Source organism: Chinchilla lanigera, unplaced genomic scaffold, assembly GCF_000276665.1.
Source record: "Chinchilla lanigera isolate Chin_1 unplaced genomic scaffold, ChiLan1.0 scaffold00024, whole genome shotgun sequence".
NCBI lineage: Eukaryota > Metazoa > Chordata > Mammalia > Rodentia > Chinchillidae > Chinchilla > Chinchilla lanigera.
Window position 1 is genome coordinate 22041153 of NW_004955425.1, and position 24944 is coordinate 22066096.

The 24944-nt window shown below is 44.2% G+C and overlaps 1 protein-coding gene across 1 annotated transcript in view; it reads left to right on the forward strand.

Moving 5' to 3' along the window:
* Positions 1 to 4824: 4824 nt before the first annotated feature.
* The window catches only part of Dmgdh (dimethylglycine dehydrogenase), a gene marked incomplete at its 5' end in the record, with an annotated part of 57405 nt that continues 37285 nt past the window's right edge, over positions 4825 to 24944 (forward strand). Inside the window, 6 exon segments of the mRNA XM_013514886.1 lie at positions 4825 to 4999; positions 12961 to 13059; positions 13772 to 13936; positions 16481 to 16685; positions 21793 to 22041; positions 23702 to 23900. Of these exon segments, the coding sequence (XP_013370340.1) occupies positions 4825 to 4999; positions 12961 to 13059; positions 13772 to 13936; positions 16481 to 16685; positions 21793 to 22041; positions 23702 to 23900 (1092 nt within the window).

The window sequence follows — 24944 nt, forward strand, 5'->3', positions numbered from 1 at the left end:
GCGCGGCGGCCCCGCCCCGGCCCCTCGCCCGGCCCCGGCGTCCCGGTGTGCCTGAGGTCTCCGCTGCTTCGGGTCGAGGGTGCGTGGCAGCGCCTTCTCCGTCCGCTGTGTTCTCCACGCCTGCATAGTTTCCGTGCTGCCTACCGCACTCGCCCACCGTAGGCCTCCAGCTAGCGGCTGCAGGGACAGTGCTTGTGAAGTTCTAATGCGCACCTTTGGGCACCTCCATAGCCCGTCTGTAGAATCAATTTCTAAAAGTGAAATTGGTTTGAAAGCCCGAAAAGTAACAGATACACCAAAAGCTGCAGGACCCCGCATCCCCGCCCACGTGGGCCTCTGCCCATCTTCCCTGGTTCCTACAGTGGCAGCTGCTTTGTGTCTTTGCTCAGTCTGATAGCAGAAAACGGTGTTTATTGTTGAATTGGTCTGTATTTAATTAGAGCAGTGCTGTGCCCTTCTTCATGGCTTAGGGTAGGGCTTCTGTTCACTAGCGCAGTTGACTCAGTATTTATTTGTTTACTAGTCATACTGGGGATTGAACCCAGGGCCTTCACAATGAGCTGCATCTCCAGCCCCTTTACATTTTTTTTTCAATTACTTTTAAAATTGTGAGACAGGGTGTCTCTAAGTTGCCCATGCTGGGCTTACACTTGTCATCTCCTGTCTCAGCCTCCTACAGCATTGAGATTACAGGCGTGCGCCTCCTCCATGGGCTCTTGATTTGTATTTACATTCTAAAACCTAAAATTTTTGAAATCAAATGATCAGTTTTTGACACTCATCTATCCATCGATCCTTCCACTTAACAAATATTTAACATGGTGGTGTTCGAGGACGGCCCTAGTGCTACCAATACAAGAGCCGCCAGGCTGTCAATTACGCAGGACTGCACGCTGCACTTCGGGGTGTCAGTCTGCTTATTAAGGAAACAGAGATGCGAATATTTGCTCTGCCTAACTCACAAGTTTGTTGCAAATTTTAAATGACAGAATACATATGAAGATGCTTTGTAGACTGTAAAACATCACAAAAATACTTATAATAATAATGGTACTTTGCCTCAAGCAAAAGGGTAGAGAAATTTAACTCATATGAGCTGATTTGTTTAAAAATGATTAGATGTAATATTCAGGATTGCCCAAAAATATATTTTACTCTATTCATTTAGCAATGTGTAGTTCTGTATTCAACAAATCAAACTTTAAATGATTTTACTTCTATTGCATGTTCTTTATAGACCGAATTCCAAACTGTCAAGAAGATGTTCGATTTTTGGAAAGCACTTGGCCAAAGTGGCAATAAAAAAGGTCTCATTTCTGAGTAAGGGGAAGGGGAAAAGGGTGTAAGGTAGGTAACAGGGAGGATGGAGAGGATCAAAATACATTGCACACGTTGAAGCCCCAAAGCGTGACCCTAGAGAGGAGGGTGGGCGGGTGAGTGACGGGTGGGGTGAGTAAACTGAGTCATGTACACATGTGAATTTGCCAAAATAAAACACATTCATCCAGAAATCTAAGAGGCACTGATAGAAAAAGATGTGAAAACAACAACAAAACCCATTTCTAATATAGGACAGATATAGGTGACGTGGTATGCTTTTTTTTTTTGCATGACTCCAAGTTTATTTGATTCTGTGTACATTTATAACCATCCCCAACTACTTCCAGAAGACAGCTGTCCACGTAACTTTAAAAGTTACTGAGTCTGGCATGCACTATACATGCATGGCTCGCCTTTGATGATGCTTCATCCCGTCTTGCAAACTGATAGCCACATTCTGCAGACCTGGAGCCAGTGAGATCCTTCATCTACATTTTCCTAGAGCAGTTGTTCGGTTGCAGTGGGTGCTCAAATCCAGAGTTCCTGGCCTTCTTTATTCTTTTTGTTTCACCTGATCACTGTCCTGAAAGAAATCATGTTTTTTTTTTTTTTGTTTGTTTTTTTGTTTTGAACCCACAAGCATCTTTAAAATTATTATTGTTTATCATTTCTCTACTGGTTTCAAGTAAAGTCCAAGATCTCCCCACGCCATTTGAAAATGGATTTCTATGCAAAGTCGCATGTGTACATTATTTTTTTCTTACACAGCATACAAAGATGGTAAAAATCATTTAAAAACAGGCTACACGAGAGTTAGCGGGACATATTATAGCGTGAGAAAATAAAGAAGTGTTCAAGAGTCATGAGGTTATTTCACAAGCACCCGTAGATCAACTTAAACTTTTGCTGACCAACTCTGGGACAATTTGGCATTAAAATAAATGCTGAGCAGTAATTGGTTATAGCCCACTGAATGCAGTAAATACCCTCAAGTTCATACTGAAACAGAAAAGGAGCAGGGCTCTGTGGTAGGCAGGGTGACAAGGGTGAATGCAATGGGGTGTGATGGGTAAGAAGCAGTCAGCAGGGGCTAAGACCACTGAGGAAGCGTTTGACAAGGAACAGGACACTTCCCATGGTCTCAAGGGGCACCATACATTCGTGCTTATAATGACGAACGAGAACGCAGCTTTACGGGACACACCAGCCTCTTGTGCTTCCTCACCACATGCACCAGGACACCTAGCATGGCTTAGTGATGTCCTCCCCACAAATGCATAACCTAACCCACGTGGCAAGGAAACGCCAAACTCGGAAGAAGGAGGATTCTCTCGGGAGGAACTGGCTGTTGTTCTTAGACAATGTCAAGCTCAGGAGACACAAAGGAGGTCCTAAATTCAAGCCGACTAAAGAGAGGGTTGCAAATTTGATGCTTAACTGGAAAAAGAAGTATAAAACATTATTGGGATAATACACTAAATTTTAATATGGATTATAGATTAGATAAAATTGTATCAATGTTAAATATCCTCATTCTGATAACTGTATTATAGCTATGTAAAAGAATACATTTGTATATGTGTATGAGTGTAGGAAATGAGTACAGGAGTACTTACAAGTACTGGAATTTACTCTGAAAATTATCTGGAATTTACTCTGAAAACTGTACACATATAATACACATATAAATACGTAGACATATATATGTTATAACACATATTGGAATAACAGAGTGCATCACAGGCGACATTTCCCTTTTAAGCATGCTGAGAGGTTTTTCTATTTTTTTTTGCAACTTTTCTATAAGTTTGAAATTATATCCAAACAGAAAATCACTTCCCAAACCCATTAAACCAATAATGAAAAGAGAAATCTCTAGTCTAGGTAATATTTGAAAGTAGTTTAGATAGGTATCAAGACTTTTCAGCAGTTTATCAATATGTGATGCTCTTCCAAATAAAGGATAATAAAACAGATGGTATAATTAGTATCATTATATTAATTTTAATGCAAATGTCTATCTGGTTTTCTTCATAGATTATAACATACGTTAGCTGGGTACAATGGCACCTATAATTCCAGCTACTCAGGAGGCTGAGACAGGAAAATCTCAAGTTTGAGACCAGCCTGAGCAGTTTAAGGAGATCTTGCCTTAAAATGAAAATTTTAAAAAGGACTGGTAATATAGCTCAGCTGCAGAGCAAGCACAGGGCCCTGAACTCAATCCTCAGCAAAACAAAACAAAGCAAAAAACAACTTATCCTAAAAATTACAATTTTTAGACTGTGTCACCAAGATATGCAGGAAATGTTCTCAGAATCTTAGTAACTCATATTGTGAATCTCTAAATTAGAAATTAATGTAAGAAAGGGGTTAGTAATTAAGAAAGAAGAATGGCATAATGAATTGGTAGGCACAGGATAATAAGAAGAGTGTTCTTCACCGATGCATTCCGGTGTACTTACTGATTACCAAGTGTCTCAGGTGCTCAACACACGGCAATGAACCCACAGACCAAAAGACAGCTAAGGGGCACCTTGAGGCCTGGCTAGAGGGACCCCTCTGCCACACCCTGGCCTTGGGGCCTTCTAGCCCCCGACTGGCCACCTGCCATCCAGCCCAGAATAGTCTTCCTTCCTCACTTTGCTGCTCAATTTGCCCTCACTCAACACTCAAATCAGTGTCTCCTGCTCACCCACTCTCGTGAGACCCTGTGCCTTTCATCGCTGGAATCTCCACAGCTGTGCCACTTGCTCCTCTGACTCCCTGGCCATGGCTTACACATCAGAGGGTAGCAGCAGTGTCTGTTTCGGCTCATCGCCCCTGTGTGGTTTGGTGTCCTGTTCATGGCAGGAGCTCGGAAAGTACTGGATGAGTGGGTAGGAGGAGTGAAGAGTGAACACGGAGGTAAAGGAGTAAGCGACACGGATGCTTGACAGGAGGCAGCAGCTAACCAATACCCTGCCTTCACGAGCACCACCTTCACTAGAACTGCATTCTGGGTGAGGCTCATGTAGGAACAGTACAGCTAATAGAGGGCTGAGGTTATTATGCTAATTATTAAATATATTCATGTCTTTAAATAAGCAAAATTATTCACTAGATTCTTTGCAAACAAAGAAGCTACCTGTGAATTTCTTTTTTTTTTTTTTTTTTTTGGTTTTTCTCTGGTACCGGGAACAGAAATCACGACCTTGCGCTTGCCAGGCAGGCACTTTTGCCGCTGAGCTAAATCCCCAGCCTGTGAATTTCTTTAGCTGTGTTTGTACCAATGGTGCCCCAGCGCTGTGAAATGGGCTTGATCTCTGCTGTCCCCCTCCTTCCTTGCCAGCTGCCCGGTCTGGGTGTGGATGCACAGGGTTGTTCAAGAGCTCCCTGCACGTCACAGTCACTGGGTGCTAAGGACGAGAGACCCAGGCAAGGGAAACACACCAGTCAGACCAGAATTCTAGCTGCAACAGTAGCCAAGTAAAGTTACCATTTCCTAAAAATACTGTCTTCCAGAGAAGAAGGCCCGCCTTCATCTGCAGAGACAAAATGGAAAGACCACGCAGAGACGGTGATCATTGGGGGCGGCTGTGTGGGCGTGAGCCTGGCCTATCACCTGGCCAAAGCCGGCATGAGAGATGTGGTCCTGCTGGAGAAGTCGGAGCTCACGGCCGGGTCTACCTGGCACGCAGTAAGACAGCACCCACACCTTGCTGAGTAACGGCGCCCTCCCTCGTGCAGGCAGTGCCCTCCCAGCACAGCTTCTAGGCACTGTCACTGCACTGCAGTGGGAAGAGCGCGCCATTGTAGCTTGGCGGAGGCCCTCTGGGCAGCACTTGGTTCTTCCTTGTTCTCTGTCCTCATCTTGAACACAGGGCTTTTGGGTTGCCGTTGTCTGTCCATGTGACTTCCAGCAAGTAACTGGTTTCCGTTTTCTGACTGGTGTATGGGAATGTTGCTTGTTGGTGCACCTTAGCCAGACAGCCAGGTGGGCTTTGCACCTCCCCTCCCCGCAGCAGCCCCCATCCCCTTGCTGTTTGTGATAGTCTCCCTTTTACTTTCCCAGCCTTCCCTTCTCTTTACCCCTAGGTCCCTCATAGGATAGGAAGCGGAAGTATTTGCCTTTCTGAGTCTGGCATATTTCGCCTAACATTATGATCTCCAGTTCCTTTGACTTTCCTGCAAATGACAGGACTTCGGTTTTTTATGGCTGAATGCTCTGTGTATGTACATATACACCATGTCTTTACCCATTTGTCTGTCGATATAGGCTGTAAAATGAGAATATCCTACCACCTATGGGTAGGGTTGTGAGGAAGATGGAGGCAGCATGTGACTAAAGTCAAGAAGTGCTGGTCTCCGTGAGGTCTGCCCTCCTGCTGGCCTTTGGTGGTCCTGTACCTCTTTTACTTATGGTCTCAGTTTTGTGTCACAACAGCCTAGACCCATGAAGATGTAAATGCGCGGACAGTGAGTGGGTGCTGCAGTGTTTTAGGTAAAACCCCAGACGAAGTCAGTTTTGCATACTTCACAATCTATGGGATTTTTCTAGTGCTGTTCATAATGAGGCAAACTGGAAGCTGCCCAGGTAGATGCCCAGGCTTGACCTTGCTCTTGTTTGCGTCCAGTTACTTCCGAAGTCTGCAAAGAATGGGGGAGGAGGTTTGCAGCACTGGCACCATTTGCTTTTGGAGGAAGAGCTGGGCAGTGTCGGCCTTACTTGTCACCCTGTCTGTGAATGGCTGTCCTCTTGGGAACAGAAAGCCAGAGGGGACCTGCTTCAGAGGTTTGGTATCCAGCACCTGCCCAACTGCCCCGCCCAGTCTCCCGGTACCTGAGTCTCCCGGATCCCAGGACCAGATGGTCAGAGGCTCCGGGAGCTCGCACCAGGCTGGCTCTTCTCCCAGCTGGCCCTTGTTTTCACCCCCAACTCCACCCAGCATGATTGCAGTCTTCCCAGCACATGGCTCTCCACCTGTTCTCCCCGCAGTCCTTCCTGTTGCCTGCCGGGAGGGCCAGAGGAGCAGCCAGCGTGCCTCACCTTTCTCCTGTCCATCTAGGCTGCACCTGTAGGCCTCAGGCCCTCTTGTGGAGGCAAGCTGGTCTTCTCCTTGGCCCTCCTATACCTGTTCCTCAGTGCTGCAGTTACCCATGCAACAAATATTTGTGAGGAGCCCGTGCCACCTCAGGCCAGCAGTGGTCTAGGGGGTGAGGCCGGGAATGAAACTCAGCCCCCAGCTTCTGCAACTCACATGGTGAGGGGAAGGACAGGGAGCACCCAGCAGTGCCAGAGGGTGAGAAGGGGATGCAGGTGAGGGGCGCAGTCTGAGGGGAGGAAGGCGAGGAGAAGAGGGGCCATTACTCCAGAAGGGGACATCAGGCAGAGATGAGAAGCGTGAGTCGCATCATGGGGCTGAGAGTGCGGCAGGGTTGTCTGGGAAAGAAACTTAGGCAGAGGGAAATTGAGGCACCCGGAGGCATCCTGAGAGGGAGGACTTGCGCCCGTCCCACCGCTCCCTGTGAAGGAGCCACGCATGCTAGTGTTTGCTCATTGCACACCGATTTGAGTGGCCTGTACTTTCGGAATAGATTACAGGACTTTGTTTTTTAGCTGCCCCATGAATAAAAAGCAACATATCCATAATGTAAGTTCTTTTAAGAATAGTAGGCAGCCTTTTTAAGATTTTTTGTTTAAAGTTAACCATACTTTTAACAAATAATTTTCTCTTAAGCAAAGAGATACCACAGTGTGTGGGAAAAGCCTTTCTCCTAGTTTGTGGACAAGGATCACCCTATGGTTACAAAATGAGAAAGGTGGGTTCAGGCATCAGATCCAGGTTACCTGTCCCCTTGGAATAAAGGCAAGGAAAAGAGAGTTGTCCAAGGAAGCAGATTCTGGGTTGTTCACAAGTCAAAGAGGCCTCCTTCCGAGGAGCACAGGAAGAAATCCCACCTACTGTGTATTTCAATACAAAGTTTTGGGGCAGACAAGAATAATGTAGGTTGGGGCTCCAGCTAACGGGTAGACTGCAAAAGTACAGCCAGTCTCACTGAAATATAGGAAGTTTTACATGTTAAGATGTCTGAAAAGTGCAGAAATCAAATACCTGGGGAGGAAGGCTCAGCTTGTTAAGTGATATTCAGGTGGAGTCGCAAACCCGTCAGCCCTGAGGCTGCCATGTTTTAACAGGACTGGTTGTTCAGTGTGTGGCGCTCCTGATAATCCAGGGCGCTTCCTGTGCGGTGGAGGGGAGGGGAGAGGTTGGAGCACACAGCAATCTGGGGACGTGGGGTGGCTCAGGGTGGTGCTGCAAGGGGTGCTCTTGAAGAGCTGAGGACTGAAGACCAGGTGATACATGTGGGGTGTAGGGAGGCAACATGAGAACTTCCCATTTGTTTTCATATACAAAGGTAAGAGAAGCTCAGCTTTACCAGTACTTACGTGTAGCCTTCACCTTGGATGTGGGCCTCATATCATGCATAATTCCAAGGTTACCTGGGTGAGGTTCGCAAGCCACAGTGGGGAGGTCCCCCTCCTCTGCCATCAGTACAGTGTGACACAGTGTCGGCTGTGTGCTCAAGGGTATCATTGCAATTAGCGGTAGAGTTGCAGGGCTTCAAGTAATGTGCTTTGTAATGAAAGGGGGGTGGTGAGCCTGACAGTGTTGTACTAAGTGGGGCTTGCTCGTTACCTGCTGCCAGTAATTAAAAAGATTTGTGAAACTCTAAGATCATCATATATATATTATATCATATATTACTTATATAATATATTATATATTATGTATATATATACAGCACTAGAGATACAATGCTTGCCTAGATATGGAAGGCCCTGGATTTGATCTCCAGCAAGAGCACATGCCTTGTACACACACACACAGTCACACTCACAAACTCATGCACAAATTAGGTGGAGTCTGTTCTTTTAAGATAAAAATGATGATTTCAGTAAATGAGAAATAACTGCCTTTTTGAACACAGTCCTGTTGGTAGTATAGACAGAATGCTGAAATGAATGCTTGGAACCTCTGATATTATTATTAAATTTTCTGGCCAAAATGATATATATAGTCTAGAAAAAATTCATATATGCGGAAGATACACATTTTAAACCCATTTAAGATTTTTCCAAATGAGGGGTTGATATAGGAGAAATATGACTTCTAACCTGCTAGACGTCAGATTTGCCAAGTTCATATCTGAGATTGAAGGATGAATTTTAAAGGACCATGGAGGTTAAGAGTAGGAAGGGTTTATTGTGGAATGGGAATAACTCCTGAGAGACAGGAGGGGTCCTGAGTGGGCTGCCACCAGGGCCCTTTGTCAGGGGTATTCATACAACAAAGTCACAGTGTGGGTACAACGTGGGTCAAACTACAGCCAACCTATACGGTTACTAGTATAGCCGCTTAGCTAATATTGGTCCAGTAGGGAAGTGGTCACGTAGCAAGGGCACATGGAAAGAATGAAGGCGTTTTGGGGAAGGGATGGATCTGGATGCTCTGATCACCCACCTGGGTGACTGATGTCTAGCTGGACTTCTGGGCCAGGTGATACCAATCACAGTGCCATCTCAAGGTGTTGTTCTTCCCCCAGGGGGGGCATATAGGCCTGGCCACTGCATCTTATCCTGGAGGCTTGACCTCCACAGATGCGCCTCCAGCCACAGTTCTGCTGTGCTCTCGTCCTCTGCACAGACCTCTCGAGGGCCGTCCCTGCCTGACTGCCTGTTAATTTGCATCTAACTTAGCTGCCTATGGTAGGGCCACAGTGGCCTTTGTCTCTGTTTATTTAAAATACACGAAAGTTTGTGACAAGAACTGATGGACAAGAGAATATGCAGCAGTCGAATGTCAACAGAAACCTTGTGCAGGTGTCGGCTGGGATGGAGCAAGGGGTTCCAGACACGGTGTGCACCCCAAGGGATTGTGGGTCCCTCCTGGCCCTGCACCTAGGAGAGGGCTCTTCCGCTGTCACAGTCATTAAAGCCAGCAAAGCTAGAGCCAGGCTGCCACACCGGCGGATTGCAGATGTTGAGCCAGTGAATATAGTTTAATAATGAAGTACATTAATCACATAGCTTTTCTAAGTGTGATTAATAAGCCTAATATTCCAAAGCTTCTCTGTGCAATAAATGAAATGAAAATTACTTAAAATTCTTCACTAATTCCAAGTTTTTTTGTGTGTTTTATGATGTCTATTAACAATAATCATATTTACATACCATGTGCCAGTGAAGGGCTACACATATTTTAGTGTCATGCTAAGTTTTTATCATGTAAGGACAGGGATGAAAGATTTGGAGCCCTGGCTGGGAGGCAGGTCGAGGTCAATCACTGGACTTTGAGAAAGGGGTGCTCCCGAGGTGAGGGGGACTGTGGAAGGTTTAGGGAGTGTGCCATGGCTGGCACTCATTATTTCCCACTACGTAGCACCCACTGCCTGCTCTGACTTCAGTGGTCCTTTTGTACAGCTCTTTGCCAGTCTTTCCCTACTTATTTATTTATTTCAACAAGGATTCAAAAGTCTTAACTTATTCAAAAGGTTCAATGAGTACCTACCTGTCCTATCTACCGTCCTTTATCTTCTCCACCTGCCACGATCATTTTCTTTCTTGAAATGAAAGTCAAGCCCACTTCCTATTAAAGACATCTCTCCCAGCACCTTCTCTATCCTTAGTTCTCAGTTTCTATGCCCTTCGCTGTCGTTTGAGACATAGCCACGTCACAATGAACAATAGAGTCTTTGAGAATATCAAACAGTTTAAATACCGTGAAGGCATTCACATGAGTCGCTCCAAAAATTGTGACCACAGACTAAATGACAGACCCAACGTGTATGAAAGAGGGAACAGCCTCAGGAAATTACCTCATCTCACTTCTCACTGTCCAAGCAGCCACAAAAAGAGGGCCGTGTGACTTGTCCAGTAGAAACAAACAGAATGTGTCAAAAAGAGAGCTGAACATTTCCTTCACTATGAATTTTTAAAGGAGTTTTTCCCCTGAACAAAGTACATTGGGCTAAATGTCTGGAATAACAAGCTTTACAAAAATGAACCCCTATGACTTACAGAGGAAAAACCATCTGCTGCTACTTTCTAGGGTGCGGAGGAAGAGGCCTTTATGCTGTAAACAGTGTAGAGAGACAATGGAGCTTTCTGATGCCTGGCTTCACCAGGTGGGGATCTTGAGGGAAGCCAGCGGGTCAGAACCTCAGGCCCATGTTCATGAATATTCATTTCTTCAACTGACAAGAGACACATTGAAGACAAAATCGGGGTCAATAGCAGATACTGGAAGGCCAGGGGTTCCTTATTATTGAACTAGGAAAGTTCAAATGTATGTTAAATGTCAAACATGGGAAAGGAAAAGGTAGTGACTGACCATGAAGTCAAAGAGCCAGACTCACATTTCACTCTAACAGAACTCTTGACTCTGTGGACCTGGGCTATAGGGTGATCATAAGCTGAGTTAGGAATTTTTTTGTCCAAAATACAGCTATGGTTATGTGCAGATACTTGAACAAGTACTAGACAGCATCCCTGGATTGCTGGTTTGAAAAGGATGATTGATAAACTTAAATGTTTTAGAATTTCAGAGAACCAAATGCCCACCACTACCATAGAAGAATTATATAAATATTCCTACATAGGTTTTATTTTGAACAGATTGTGTTCTGATGAGCTTTCCAAGATAAAATTAGCTGCAAAATGAGGCCCAGATACTTAATTAAGAGAACTTGCTCCATATAATTGCCTGCAATTCTTTGTCCAGCTTTGACATTGCATCTGCCAGAGCTGATAAGGGGGATTTCAGCATGGCTAATATTTGGATATCTTTTTCCAGAGAGTAATCAGTATTTATCCAACAGACACATATGGGATCCTACCCATGTGCTCATCAGACAAGGTTAACCAAGGTTAACCTATTCACCAGACTCTAATTAGCAGAGATTTTCTAATTCTTGAATTTTGCAATTCAAGGAAAGGGACATGTTATGGTTTGCATCTAGATGTCCCCGCAAAGCCTCATGTGGTCATGGGGGGTTACTTTTTGGAGGTAGCTGAATCTAGAGTTTGTGATTGGTTCATTGTCTAGTGCTAGGATTGGTGGTGTGAGTGCTGCACCCACTGTAGGCAGGTAGCCTCGTATAGTATAAGGGAGGAAAAGATGCTTCATCTTCCCCCTTTGCTCTTGTTGTTTTTGGTATGTTTCTCCACCATGAACTGTTGCCCCTCTGCCATGTGCCACCCTGCCTTGGAGCCAGTTGATTATGAACTGAAACCTCTACAAACTGTGAGCTAAATAAACCTTTTCACCTTTAACTTCAGGTGTCTGGTATTGTCTCAGCAATAAGACAAAACTAAGACAGGACAGGAGGGTTGATTCACTCATGGGATTGGATCAAGGAAAAACCCTTGGCTCATCCGTGGTCCCTCTGTCTAAGGGATATGTCGCCCATGGCTTGTTGGCTTGAGTTTGCCTTTGGATGAGTTCCCCCGTATTCCCCTTTTAGATTTTTATTTTTAATGCATATTTGTAGTACATAGTGATTTCTTTTCTCATGGGGAGTTGGCACATGGACATAACACATCTTAATGCTTTTCTCATCCCTGTCCCTTCTCCCTCTGTCTCTTGGTCCCCTTCCCTTTTGCAAAAGTTCCATCTCCCTTTTTCCTATTATCTACCTTTTATTTTGCTCTTTATTTATATTTTGAGTTTCTCATAAAAGAAAAACTATGTGATATTTAAATAGTGTGCCTCATTTATTTTATTTACTGTTATGGTTTCAAGGTACATTCATTTTCTTATAAAAAGACTCAAATTTATTCTTCTTTAAAGCAGAGTAGTACTTTGCTGTGTGTAAGTATTACATTTTTAAAGCTGCGGTATTATGAGTTGTGCTTCCTAATACAAATTGACCATTCTTAGTCCAAAAATCCAAGATCCAGAATACTTGGAAACTTTTTCTGTTTTGGTACCAGGAATTGAACTCAGGACCTTGCACTTACCAGGCAGGTACTGTGCTGCTGAGCTATATCCCAGGCCCTGGAAACTTTTGAACACTGATGGGATATCATAAGGGGAAAACTCCATACCTACCAACTAATGATTTAATATACACAAATTTTGTTTTATGCACAGAATTATTTTAAAATTGTATAAAATAATTACATAAGGTGATGTAGACTATAAATGAATTGCTTGCTGATAGAGACTTGGGACCCATTCCCAAGATATCTCATTATATGTCTGTAAATATTCTCAATGCCAGAAGGATCCTAAGTCCAAAGCACTTCTGGGATGAAGCATTCCAGATGAAGTATAATTAACCATAGCAGATATTCCTAGACCTTCCCTCTAACTCATCCTATTTCTGGATTTCCAAATACTCTTTTGCCTAATTTTTTAGGCACCATGTATATACCAGTTGTCTGGCTCTTGCTTTAGTTACATGGCTGAGATTATGTTGTGCAACACATCCCAAGCCTTATGCTCTGGACCTCCACATTGGTTCCGATGTGTTCTCATCTCTAGGGACCTGTTGGTGCTCTGTTTCTTGTTGGCATTAAATTATTGCTTATTGCAGATGAACTGGTAACATTTTGGGAATTTTTTTTCAGAATTTCTTTTTCTCTCCACTTTTAAGGCAGGTTTAACAACTTACTTTCATCCTGGAATAAACTTGAAGAAGATACACTATGACAGCATCAAGCTTTATGAGAAACTGGAGGAGGAAACTGGGCAGGTAAGTGCACTGCTCTTGACCTCGCCTGGGAGGTGGGTCCCTCGGAACTGGCAAGGTTCTTACATGTGGTGCCAAACTCAGTGACGCCGCTAATGTTGCAGAGGAACAGGGCAGGGGTCAAGGTAGGACCCTCTGCCATTTGTTTTTAAATTAACTTAATGTCTTGACATGTATTATCCATGCAATTAACCATTTTCGTTTTTTAAATGAAGCAAGGATAAAAAAACAGCTCCCAAAACTATCTTTAGCCAGTGATTAAATCTAGAAATTAAAAAAAAAAAACCTGGAACCTTCTTGCCACTGGATGGTAAGGTCTGACAACAGTGTTTGCCAGCCTATCGCAGGCTTTGAGAAGCGCTTTGGGAAGACCCTTACTCTTACCTTCATGCCTCATGTGCTCAAAACATGTGCGCACCAGGTCCTGAATTCGCAAGGTCTCTGTTCAAAAAACAAAACAAAACAAGGTGGCAGAGAGTTCTACAGCCTAAAGTTGAGGCTGCTCATGTTCTTGTGCTGTCTTCCTTCCTAGGAGCCATCAGCTGCCAATGAATGTCTTTTCAGAAGATGTAAATATTTTATGCAATTAACTCTTTCTCTGCAGAGTAAATCACTATTATTATACACCTGCATTTTTTGTGTGTGTGCTGGATATCTGTGTTTAAGTGCCAAGTAATAATTGATATATGTTCTTTCCTTGAAATTATTGTCACAGGTGGTAGGATTCCATCAGCCGGGAAGTATCAGAATTGCTACAACTCCTGTAAGGGTAGATGAATTTAAATATCAAATGACGCGCACCGGCTGGCACGCTACAGAACAGTATATTATTGGACCTGAAAAAATCCAAGAGATGTTTCCTTTACTTAACATGGATAAGGTATTTAAGGAGCATTTTAACCAATTATTGAGTTGAATTCCAATTTTTAAAATGTTAATTTAAAGTAGAAATACTTTAATTTGTGCGTACATTTCAAATGGCAAAATTAGATAATTAATGCTGGATTTTTGGCAAATTGCCAGGTGGGCTGTTATGTATACTAAATGAAATATGAAAAGGTAATGAAAAATATTACCAGTTTTTCACCTGTGACAGCTGAGGAAATCTTTTCCATACCTTTCTGTTACTGTGTTCCTGTGAAAGGCTTTCCATACATAAATCTGTTTGAGAACTGCAGAGAATTGATATCCTGAATAATTGTTCTAGCAGGTTATTATATTTTTTGAAAAGCAATTTAAATGCTACATATGTTCCACAAATATCACCTAGCTCACAGCTGTACTTCCCTTATAGACTCTGTCCCAGGCATAGACCTAGATTTACACCAAATTTTCCTGAGAAAACCCACTTGACAGGGAATGTAGTGATATTTCCCTACTCAGTGACCATCCCTTTTGAATAATATTAACACTAACACTGTGTCACATACTTACGCACCAAGGACCATGCTGAGCCCTTTGTAGGCATGATTTTATTTAATCCTCATAGTAATATTATAAAGTATATATTATTACTACTACAGGATGCTGGATCTTAGGTAGTTTACACAGTGGGCTAAGTTGCTCATTTAGAAAGAGTTGGAACAAAGATCTGAGCTCAGACTTCTCCCTCCACTGCATGTGCACCATAGGGCCGTTCATCGAAGCTGACCCTGTGCAGTAGGTGGTAACTACTGCAGTAGTTCGGGTCTCTGAGAGATTCTGATACTGCTGTGGTGCTGGGCATGTCATCCTTGTGAGTCTTTACAACCTACCTTGTCTACAGTGCTCTGTGCTAGCAGTGAGATGGCGGTGAGGTGTATTAAACGCTGCATGTCTTCTCTGAAGTTTTGACTCCAGTCCTTGTTGGAACATGCTTCAATCTGATATGTCAGTCCTACATACTTGGCTGGCATTCTCACCATCAGGATTTTTTCAAGGGCACTGAGCAGTAGAAATCCCTGTGAGGGGAGGTCTGTGAATCCAAGCAGGATGCCAAATCGAACAGATAGGAGATCACTCTGACAAGGACATATCCATTTATGACATTTGGAAGTCTTTGGGAACATAAATTTCATTAAAACTAAAACTCCCTTGCACATAAAAGGATTAAATTTGTTGTCAAAAACTTCTCACAAATAAAAGCCCAGACCCATGTGGCTTTATTGGTTACTTCTGCCGGACACTAAAGGAATTAATGCTAACCCTTTGCAAATTCAAAAGTAAAAAAGAACAGTTCCCAACTGCCCTGATACTAAAACCAAAGATATCACAAGAAAAAAATAGGTGAAAAAATCCTCAGCAAAATACTGGCAAACTGACTTCTGCAATATATCAAAGGGCTGGTACAGTATGACTGTGTGGAACATATCCCAGGAATGCAGGGTTGGTTTAACACCTCGAAGTCAGTCAACATTAAAAGGATAAAGGACAAAACTGCGCAGTCATTGAAATAGCTGGGGGAATAACATCTAACAAGAGCTCTTTGTTCATATTTGGTGCTAAATAGATTTTTGTTGAGTAGGTGAAACCTAAAATTATAATATTTCACTGTGTTCATTCTGTCAATTACTTTCCTCTTACTTTGACTCTTCTGTCTCCCCACAGTATCTAGCCTGAAGCCCTAACAAGCACAGTTGGAATGCAAAAATTAGTTGTGCAATTTTGAATTAAGCTTGTATAAATTTTTCTGGATTTAATATGTGAATTTATTAACCATGTTAGACAATTAAATATAAATTATAACTGTTATGGTAGTTAGGGTTAGATTTGGCTTTAAATGTCAGAAGTCAAAGTAATAATGCTTTAATGAGATGTAAGGTTTTTTTCCCCTTTTGTTTTCACAGTCCAAGTCTAAAACGGTGACTGTTTTTCCTAAAACCTCAAGGACCCAGTCACCTTCCAGACCATGGCTTGTCACCCCAGGGGTGTGAGTCTTGTGACACAATAATGACATAATTTCAAGATGGCAGTACCAGTGCCAGCCCTGGTATCTGCACTGCAGATAGCAGGATGAAGGAAGGGACAGGGAAGAAAGGCATGTGCCAGTTGCCTTTAAAAATGGTTTGTGGAAGCTGGCATGAGGTGTTTTATTTGGATTTCTGTTGACCAGAGCTTAGTCGTAGTTTTAGGTACCAGCTGGAACTAGGAGCTGTCGGGCAGGTTAGAAACTGCACCCTTTGTTCTTAGTGGCCAGCCGTCCCAATAAATACTGGAGCTCCACTGCTCCTCGGAGGGGGAAGGGAAACGACCAAGCCTCCTACATAGCCTACTTAACACTCGTGCAAATCCTAAGTGGAACTTAGGAAAACCAAGATATGCGGAGTGGTCAAGCTTTCCCAGGTACACTTTGAAGTCCAGGTTTATCTAACATTGGCTGGCAGTAAACATCTGTGCCAAGTAGTAAGTATTTGTGTGAATATTGATTCTCATATGATGGATTTAGATTTTAGCTGGACTGTATAACCCTGGAGATGGTCACATTGATCCTTATTCTCTGACGATGGCCTTGGCTGCTGGGGCCAGGAAATACGGGGCCCTTTTAAAATACCCTGCCCCTGTGACTTCTCTGAAGCCCAGGTCGGATGGAACATGGGATGTTGAAACCCCACAAGGATCTCTGAGAGCAAACAGAATTGTGAATGCCGCAGGTGAGCATCATGTCTTTAAAAATCTAGTGTTTTATTAAAGTAGCAAAGACATATTTAGCCATAAAGTAACACTGTACTCTGTGAATATTGTTAGGCAGCCCTGTGGCACTGTCAGATTTGTGTCTAAGCTACAAAGCCTTCCCTCTGTCGCTATGCCCTTGGCACCTGAGAACACTCTGTCCTTTGTTATCCTATTTTCTTCTATTCCAGATTCCATTTTGTCAAATCAGGCTTTTTCCTGTTCCTTTGTTCACCATTTATGCTAGTAACTATATTTTACTGTTCAGATTTCTGAGCATTGTCTTTGTTCTCAATTGGCTTTGTAGGATAAGTTTGACCACTTCTGTTCTCTCTCATCCACTTCTGATTCTAGCCAAAACTTGTGACACTTCTCCTTTCAGAATGTTATTAAACACGTCCTGTAACCTTTTCTTCAGTCTGCATCACTGCAGGTCGGACAAGCAGGGCGGTAGGGCCCCATGGGCACTTGAGACGATCTGACATTGGGTCCTTTCCCACTCGTTCGGGGTAAGGTCCAGCGGGGTCCTGGGACTCAGCCAAAGGACAGCTAGTTCCATCAGAGCCAGGACCTGGTCCTTTGGTTCTGGAGCTGACACACTTTCTAATAGGCCAGCTGTGTGTGTATGAAGGCCTTTTTAACCTTCACACAAACATAAAAGATCCTAGTAAAAATGGTTGTGTCCTCTAAACTTATAGTTTATATTTTCTTATTGTTCATAATGGTTCATTAGAACCTAAAATAAGCATGGGGCAGTAACTGACTTTCTTTGAGCTGCTGTTTAAATTATAAAATGAAAATAATCAAATAGTATGATGAAGATATGCCAGGAATATGTATCCTTCTGATTCTTTCCTCTAACTTACTCCTTCTGATAGATGCTGTTTTATTTTTTTGTTTTGTTTTGTATTTTTTTTTTTGTTTTTTGTTTTGTTTCCAGTACCAGGAATCGAACTCATGACCTCACGCTTGCTGGGCAAGTGCTGTGCCACTGAGCTAAATCCCCAGCCCTGATGCTCTTTTATTATATTTTATTTTTTGTTTTTTTTGAGGCAGGGTGTTGCTTTGTAGTGCAGTTTGGCCTTGAACTCACTATGTAGCCCAGGTTGGTCTTGAACCGGAAGTGATCTCCTGCCTCAGCTTCCAAAGGGCTGTCTTGTTGGTATGCACCACCACACCCAGCTAGATGCTATTTTTTTAACAAAACACTTTTAGTGGTTCTACAAAATACCATGTCTTTAATACTTGAGAGTCTAAATTAGTATTTCTGAATCTTTCTAACCCATGCCTCCCACTCAAAAAGCTTAAAAATCTCATATAGTACTTTCTTTAATAGAATTTGAACTTTAAAATAATATAGTGTTGCCTATAAAGTAAAAAACAGTGGTATAAAAATCGCTTTATTTTGAACTGTCCTTTGCCCTTCAGCAGCCATCTGCTCTTCCTCTCTCCCACTATCCTCAAGAATCTCCTGTGTGTATGCTGTTAGACCCTGCAGAGTGATGCCTGCGCTTGTTTCATGTGGGCGTGGATACAGTCCCACCACTTTTCTCAGCACAGTGCTTCAGGAAGTCATCTATTTCCAACAGATATTTGGAGAAATGACCTAGAATATTCTGATTATTGTTTTTCTAAAATGGACAGACATCTGTTTGCCTAGTAAATTGCTATTGTAATTATTTTTTTCTTAAACCACATACTGTGAGGAAGGAGGAGTCTCTAAGAGGAAGATGGGACGATTTTAAAAGAGCACTGACCCCACCTCAAGAACTGATGCTCAGGTTAGCTTTTGCACATGGCTATGGACCTGAGGCAGTGCCATGCTCAGTGATAGGAAGCCCTGAGAGCGTCCGTCCCTGGCAGGCCTGGGGTACAGAACCCTGAATAAGGGGATGTGGCGCCTGTGTGGGGCAGTGATGCCCCCTTGGCCTTTGCCCCAGACTGCCCACCCCCTGCCATTCTTCCCTGGAAATTGCACGCTGCTGGCTGCTGAAAGTTACACAAGTTCCTGTGTCAGTTCTCACCTCCCTCATTCAAATCAGGTCTGTGTCTCATAATCCTTTAAAAACTTTTTTCACCTTCATTACTTCTTTTCCACTGGGCAAAATTACTGGAAAAAAAATCAAACTAATTATATATTAGTCTATAGGGGATAAGGCTATGTGTGTGCATGTGTGGTTGCATGTGGTATGTGAGTATTTATTTGTAAATCGGTTTAAAAACAAAACTGACTTAAAGGACAGAGACTCCTTAAAGAGTCAGCCTCAGCGACTGGTGGGGGAAGGTTTGGGTGAGCCCCTTCTATAACTGAAGCTGACAAAGACTGATGTTCTGACTTAAACTGACCATCATGTTAAATGCTCAGGGCTAGAATATTTCCCAGAATCGCTCAGAGACCATGATGTCTCACAAATACAGTCAGGGTCCTCAGGACAGCTCTGAAATCTTTAGAGTTACCAGGATATAGACTTGGAAGTATATTTAAAAGCTGAAAGATTTAAAGCCTGCAAACTCCTCAGGATGTCCATAAATACGACAGACTAAGAGTGAAAACGTGGGTTTGCTGTGTGTTGCTGGCCTGATCCAGAGCAGTGGGGCTGTCTGGTCCTGGGACCCACACATTGCCATCCTGGATCTCCGGCAAGTTACTGTTTATGAAGTAAGGATAAGAGTGCCCCTCTCAAAAGTTGTTAGAGGTTGGGCGTGGTGGTGCACGCCTGTAATCCCAACACTTGGGAGGCTGAGACAGGAGGATCATTGCCAGTTCCAGACCAGCCTGGGCTACAAAGTGAGCTTAAGGCCAGTCTGAACTGCATAGCGAGACCCTGTTTCAAAAGGACAAAAAAAAAGTTGTTATGGGTAGTAAATGAGGTAATAATGTAAAGTTCCTAAAGCAGAGCTTATACATGGAAAGTACTAAAAACTTAGGTGAGAATAATAATAACTGTGATGATTACAATCATTTCCTTAAGAACGGAGGCCCTAGTCTGGAGATAGGAACATCAGCGTATCACAGCTTCTTGTTACCCTGATTGCTCTTCTCTCTCCCTCTTCGCTTTGTAAACGGATGCCCCAAGAACTTGGTCACCAAGCGTATGTGTCTGAGTCAGCGCTGACGTTTCTGAGGCCTCTGAGGCATTCTAGTTGAGGTGTCTGGGTTGGGGCTCTCAGTTGTGTTTTAACTGTATCGTTGGTACCACGTGACTTGCAAAACATCTTTTGAAAACCACCACTGGGCAAGCCGCTGAGGAGGGCTGTGATGCTCCTAACCTTTTGGTGTGCAATAGTCTGCTGTTCCCCAGTTCCTTGAGCTCTCAGAATCAGCCCTTGCTGTTTTTATGAGCCCTTCCCGGGGACAGCGAAGGACGTGGCCAAGTCCTGCTTGCTGTGAGGGAAGCCTCCCTGCGTGATGACAGTGTTTCTCTTGACCTCACTTCCAGCTGACCTATTGCACCTGAGATAGTGTTGTAAAATTTGCTTAAGATTTCTCTGAGTACTGCAAATCAGAAATATGACTGGAGCATTCTAATGTGAAGCCCATTGTTCAACGAAAAAGAATTGCTTGATTTTGCTTCTGGGTCAGAGAACCAGACCATCATTGTCACTGTATGACACCGTGTAGAAGTGAACTTGTTCATGGTTCTTCACCCTTTATTTTAATATCCTTTCTATTAATCATTGTGTCTTTAAAAAATGGAGGTCATTTTTATTGGCTCTTCAGCTGTTTTTGAGGTGGCAGTGGTAGATTTTTAGAGTGACCCTTCTGTACTTGACTCTCCTTGGAAGGTGGTGGGATTGAAGTATAATCTTGGCTAGAGTTGGGCTAATTTGATTAATGTATGGAGCAAAAGAATGTCAACAGACACCAGTGACAGAGCATAAAACAGGGCTGAGCTTGCTTTACCTGACACGCACACATTTTCATTTTATTTCAGTAATGAAGTATATTAAAACAAACAAGAAATTGGACTCAGAAATCCATAAATATGTTTGACTATGAGAGTTAATTTTATTCCATTTAAGTTTTTAATTGCAATAAGTAGGTTGAAGATGCTATAGTAGTTTGAGTTGCTAGGATAAGTATTTTGGCCATTTATTTTTTAAAGAGTGCTCTAGTGTACATAACTGTGACTTTACTATATTTTCCTACAGAGTCCTGAGTTTGACAAGTCATATCTTCCCACTAGTAAGAATATATTCAGTGTCTAAATTATTAACACTGACAAGTGGCTTTGCTGCCCACAGGCAGGACTTCCGCTTTGTCAAAGGGAGCCCATCTCTGAGTTACCTCACAAGTGCGACCAAAGTAACTGTTTGGCCAGAGCACAGCAGTGCGACACGGGGTGAGGGTGAGCTGGTTAAACTAAGCAGACCTCGACCCTACAGAGCACAGTGTCAGTGCCCGGGCTGACTCATCACTGTGACTCTGTGTCCAGCTTGGAACTTCAAGAGAGAGAGCTCGGAATTTACTATCAGAGTTTTAAAAAGCAGAACCAGAAATTATTAAATATTTAAAAAGTGCAACCTCTAAAGCAACAACTAAAATAGAGGCCAGGGGCATAGCTCAGTGGCACAGTGCCTGTCTGATAAGGTCCTGAGTTCAATTCCTGGTACCAAAAAAAAAATACTAAAATAGAATTCTCTAATAATTTGAAGGATTACTCAAAATTATTATCAAACAGGGCCAGGGATATAGCTCAGTGGGACAGCAACTGCCTGGCAAGTGCAAGGTCCTGAGTTCGATTCCCAGTACCAAAACAAAACAAAAAACTCATTCAAGCTGGACTTTAAAAATAATAGATAAAAACTTAATGTGCCATCTGTTCTAAAGTGTGTACATTTTCAAATTTTTAAATAAGCCAAGCAGTCTTGTAGCTTTGGAGGTCTGGGCGGCAGATTTGGAGAGAGCGTTTGGGAAGTGGAGGAGCCAACCTGCAATGACACGCTGCAGATTGCGACGGCAGTCTTTAGACTTCGCCGCGAGAACACAATCCTCCTGAATAATGTTGATATAAGTTGTCCTATCAGTGGTATACGTACTATGTTTATATATGTGGCTCCAGTTTTAAGTGATTTCTTTTCCCTAAGGGTTTTGGGCTCGCGAAGTGGGTAAGATGATTGGCCTGGAACACCCTCTCATCCCCGTCCAGCATCAGTACGTGGTCACCTCCACCATCCCAGAAGTGCAGGCTCTGAAGCGAGAGCTCCCTGTGCTCCGGGACCTGGAAGGGTCGTATTACCTGCGCCAGGAACGGGATGGGCTTCTGTTTGGACCCTACGAGAATCAGGAGAGAATGAAGGTCCAGGACACATGGGTCACCAGCGGTGTTCCTCCAGGTGGGTCCTGCAGGCCAGAAACACATGGCCCAGGGTGGGCCAGCTGCAGAGTAAAACAGGTGTGTCCTCTTGCCTGAGCAGATGCCTGTGCCCCTCGGGTGCTGTCCCTGGGGTGCCTGTTTCTACCACCCTCAAGGACACCACAAGAAGTGAGCAAAGAGAGAAGGTGTGCTCTTGTCTTAGTGGCTGGGAAAGACTCCAGGCGCGCCCTTTGCCCCTGCCAACCTCCAGCTTCCCGCCTTGCCTTCCGCCTGCTTACAGCAGTTTCAGGCTTCCACAGGTGACCCAGGGCAGGGGGCAGAGGCAGGACACCACCCACTGGGAAGGAAGGGCAGAGAGCCTAGCAGAGCAGGCAGGTCGGACCACAGACAGGCCACCAGGAACCCAGGGACAGCACAGGCCCTGTCTGCGTGTTGCAGCAGGGCGCTGTGAACTCCTTCAAGTTCTGTGAGGGAGATAAGTTCTTTTTTTCCTCGTGAAATGTTTCCACAGGGCCAGGTTAAGATTTGGGATGCCTAGGTTTTAATAAAGGGAGCTAACATGTCATTGGGGTACTGAAATATGACAGGTGTGTGTGTGTGTGTGTGTGTGTATTACCAGAGAGGACTTGTTTTTAACAGTTTGAGACAGCTGCTCACTAAATTGTCAAGACTGAGTTCGAACTTGCGACTCTTCCGTCTCAGCTTCTCACTGTGCTGGGATGTACACATAAATGCCTGCATGTGGCTCAGAATTATGCCTTAATAAGCAACTTGGGGTGGAGAACGAACCTCTCCCTCCAACAAGCAGCAGGTCATGCCACAGGAGCTGATCCCAAGCAACCTTTCCAGAGGTGGGACAGCTGGCCTCAGGGCTTTGGTTTTGCTGATTGGCTGTGCGAACTTGGGCTTTCCTCTCCCTCCCCTCTCTCCCTTATGGCCCAGCACCTCCTCAAAAAGGCAGAAGTTAACCAAGGTGGAGATCCTACCCATTGGAGGCAGAGCTGGGCGGCTGCTTGCCTACCCAGGGTAAGGGTGCTACGCATCCTAACCCACCCAGCCCTGGTGGCCTGAAGCCTCTGTGCAGCTGCCCACAGCTGCTCTACATGCGGCCCCTGCAGGAGGGGCTGGCCTGAGGAAGTCACTGGGATGGGTGGCGATGTAGTACATCTGTGGCCCTGCTTTGACTTAGGGCTTTTCAGTCACTTTAGGACAGATTGGAGGCCCCATCTGCACAGGCAGGGCATGGGCACAGCTGCAGAAGGAAGCCTTCACCACTGGAGGGCAGAGGGGCTCAGCCTTTGTCCTCCCAGATCTAGCAGCAGTGCCCATTCCGGGGGTCCTGGTGGGACTTTGTTCCCTCCCAGCTGCCCTCACCAGGAGGTGGGGGTGAGGCAGGTGCTGAAGGTTGATTGAAGGGTAAAGAGCTCTCCTAACAAGCCAAATTATTGTTCTTTGTATTTTTAAAATCATGATTGGATTAAACAGTGGAAGTTTAATATACATACATTTAAATTTCTGTAAATTAAAAAAGCGATTTGTTTCCAGAACAGTAGCATGGTTATTCCCTGTAGTGTAAGGGGTGGCTTCCTGAGGGCAGCAAACGTTGATTAGATTTCGATCATCTCAGAGTGCTTGTCTGTGTGCGAAGGCATGCTGACCACAGGGCGGTGTCTTTCCAGGCTTTGGAAAGGAACTTTTCGAGTCTGACCTAGACCGAATCATGGAACATGTACAAGTGGCCATGGAGATGGTTCCAGTCCTGCAAAAAGCCAACATCATCAATGTGGTCAACGGCCCCATCACCTACTCCCCTGACATCCTGCCTCTGGTGGGCCCGCACCAGGGGCTCCGGAACTACTGGGTGGCTGTGGGCTTTGGGTGAGTATCTGTGTGAACCCAGCAGTGATTATAGAATCACTTACTAAGCTAAGTTCTGGTCCCATAATTTCAGGACAAAAAAGGAAAATACTGAAGAAAGAGAGAGAATTTTCTCTTTTATGGCCAAGAGATAATACAAGAGAGAAAAAATTTCAGTGTTAAAATGCTGACTCTATAATGGCTTAATTACCCGTGTGGGTTTTAAAGGTTAGCACACAGAAAGACAACCATTTCCTGAAGTTTTCTTTGTCTGTTTCCTGCCATTTTCGTCTCATTTCATGCTGTTACCTTCAGGCAGGTCAATTTGCCTCCATTTTACGAGGATTTTTCATGGTACAATGTGACAAAGATAATTCAAAATAGCAAACATATAATGTGCCTGATGCATTTGTCACCATAATTTGTTTGCCCAACATGATGTGTTTTCTGTAATTCCTGTGCTGCTTCTGATTAATGATTCCATTGCCTCTTTGAAGTTTTATTTCTAATATTTTTCCCATTAATCTGGCGAAGATTGATGTCAAATCCACTCCTCCGCATAGTGCAGCTTCAGTACTCTTTCTTCCCCATCTCACCCGGCCACTGACCGCGCTCACACTGACGCAGGCCGGCTCTGCCGCGCCGAGCACCGCGATGCCAGAGAAGGGTGAATGTGCACGGCTGCCTCTTACTCTCCTTGAGAAATAGCCGTCTAACGACCCAGACATCTGTTTTCCAATGTAGCAAAATTGGCGTCTTGTGGGGAGGAGCGCCGTTAGTATTTCTGGTCTGCTGGGCTCCGCCCGTGTCCTCAGAACCTGTGGTTCTGGCTGCTGAGTTGCTGTCCTTTGGTGGCCAGGGTCTTGCATTTCACTCTTGCCCAGGTAGCTCCTAACCTTGGTTCTCTCCCAAAGTCTCGGGCCCCTTTGATTATTCAGGAGCTTCTCTTGACTGAACCACAGATAAACCTACCGTTGAGGTAGGTGAAGACCGTGAAGGTCTTCGTTAGACAAGCGTGAGTGGGTGGAACTGCCCATGACCACCCGCCGCCCTCCAGAGTGGTCT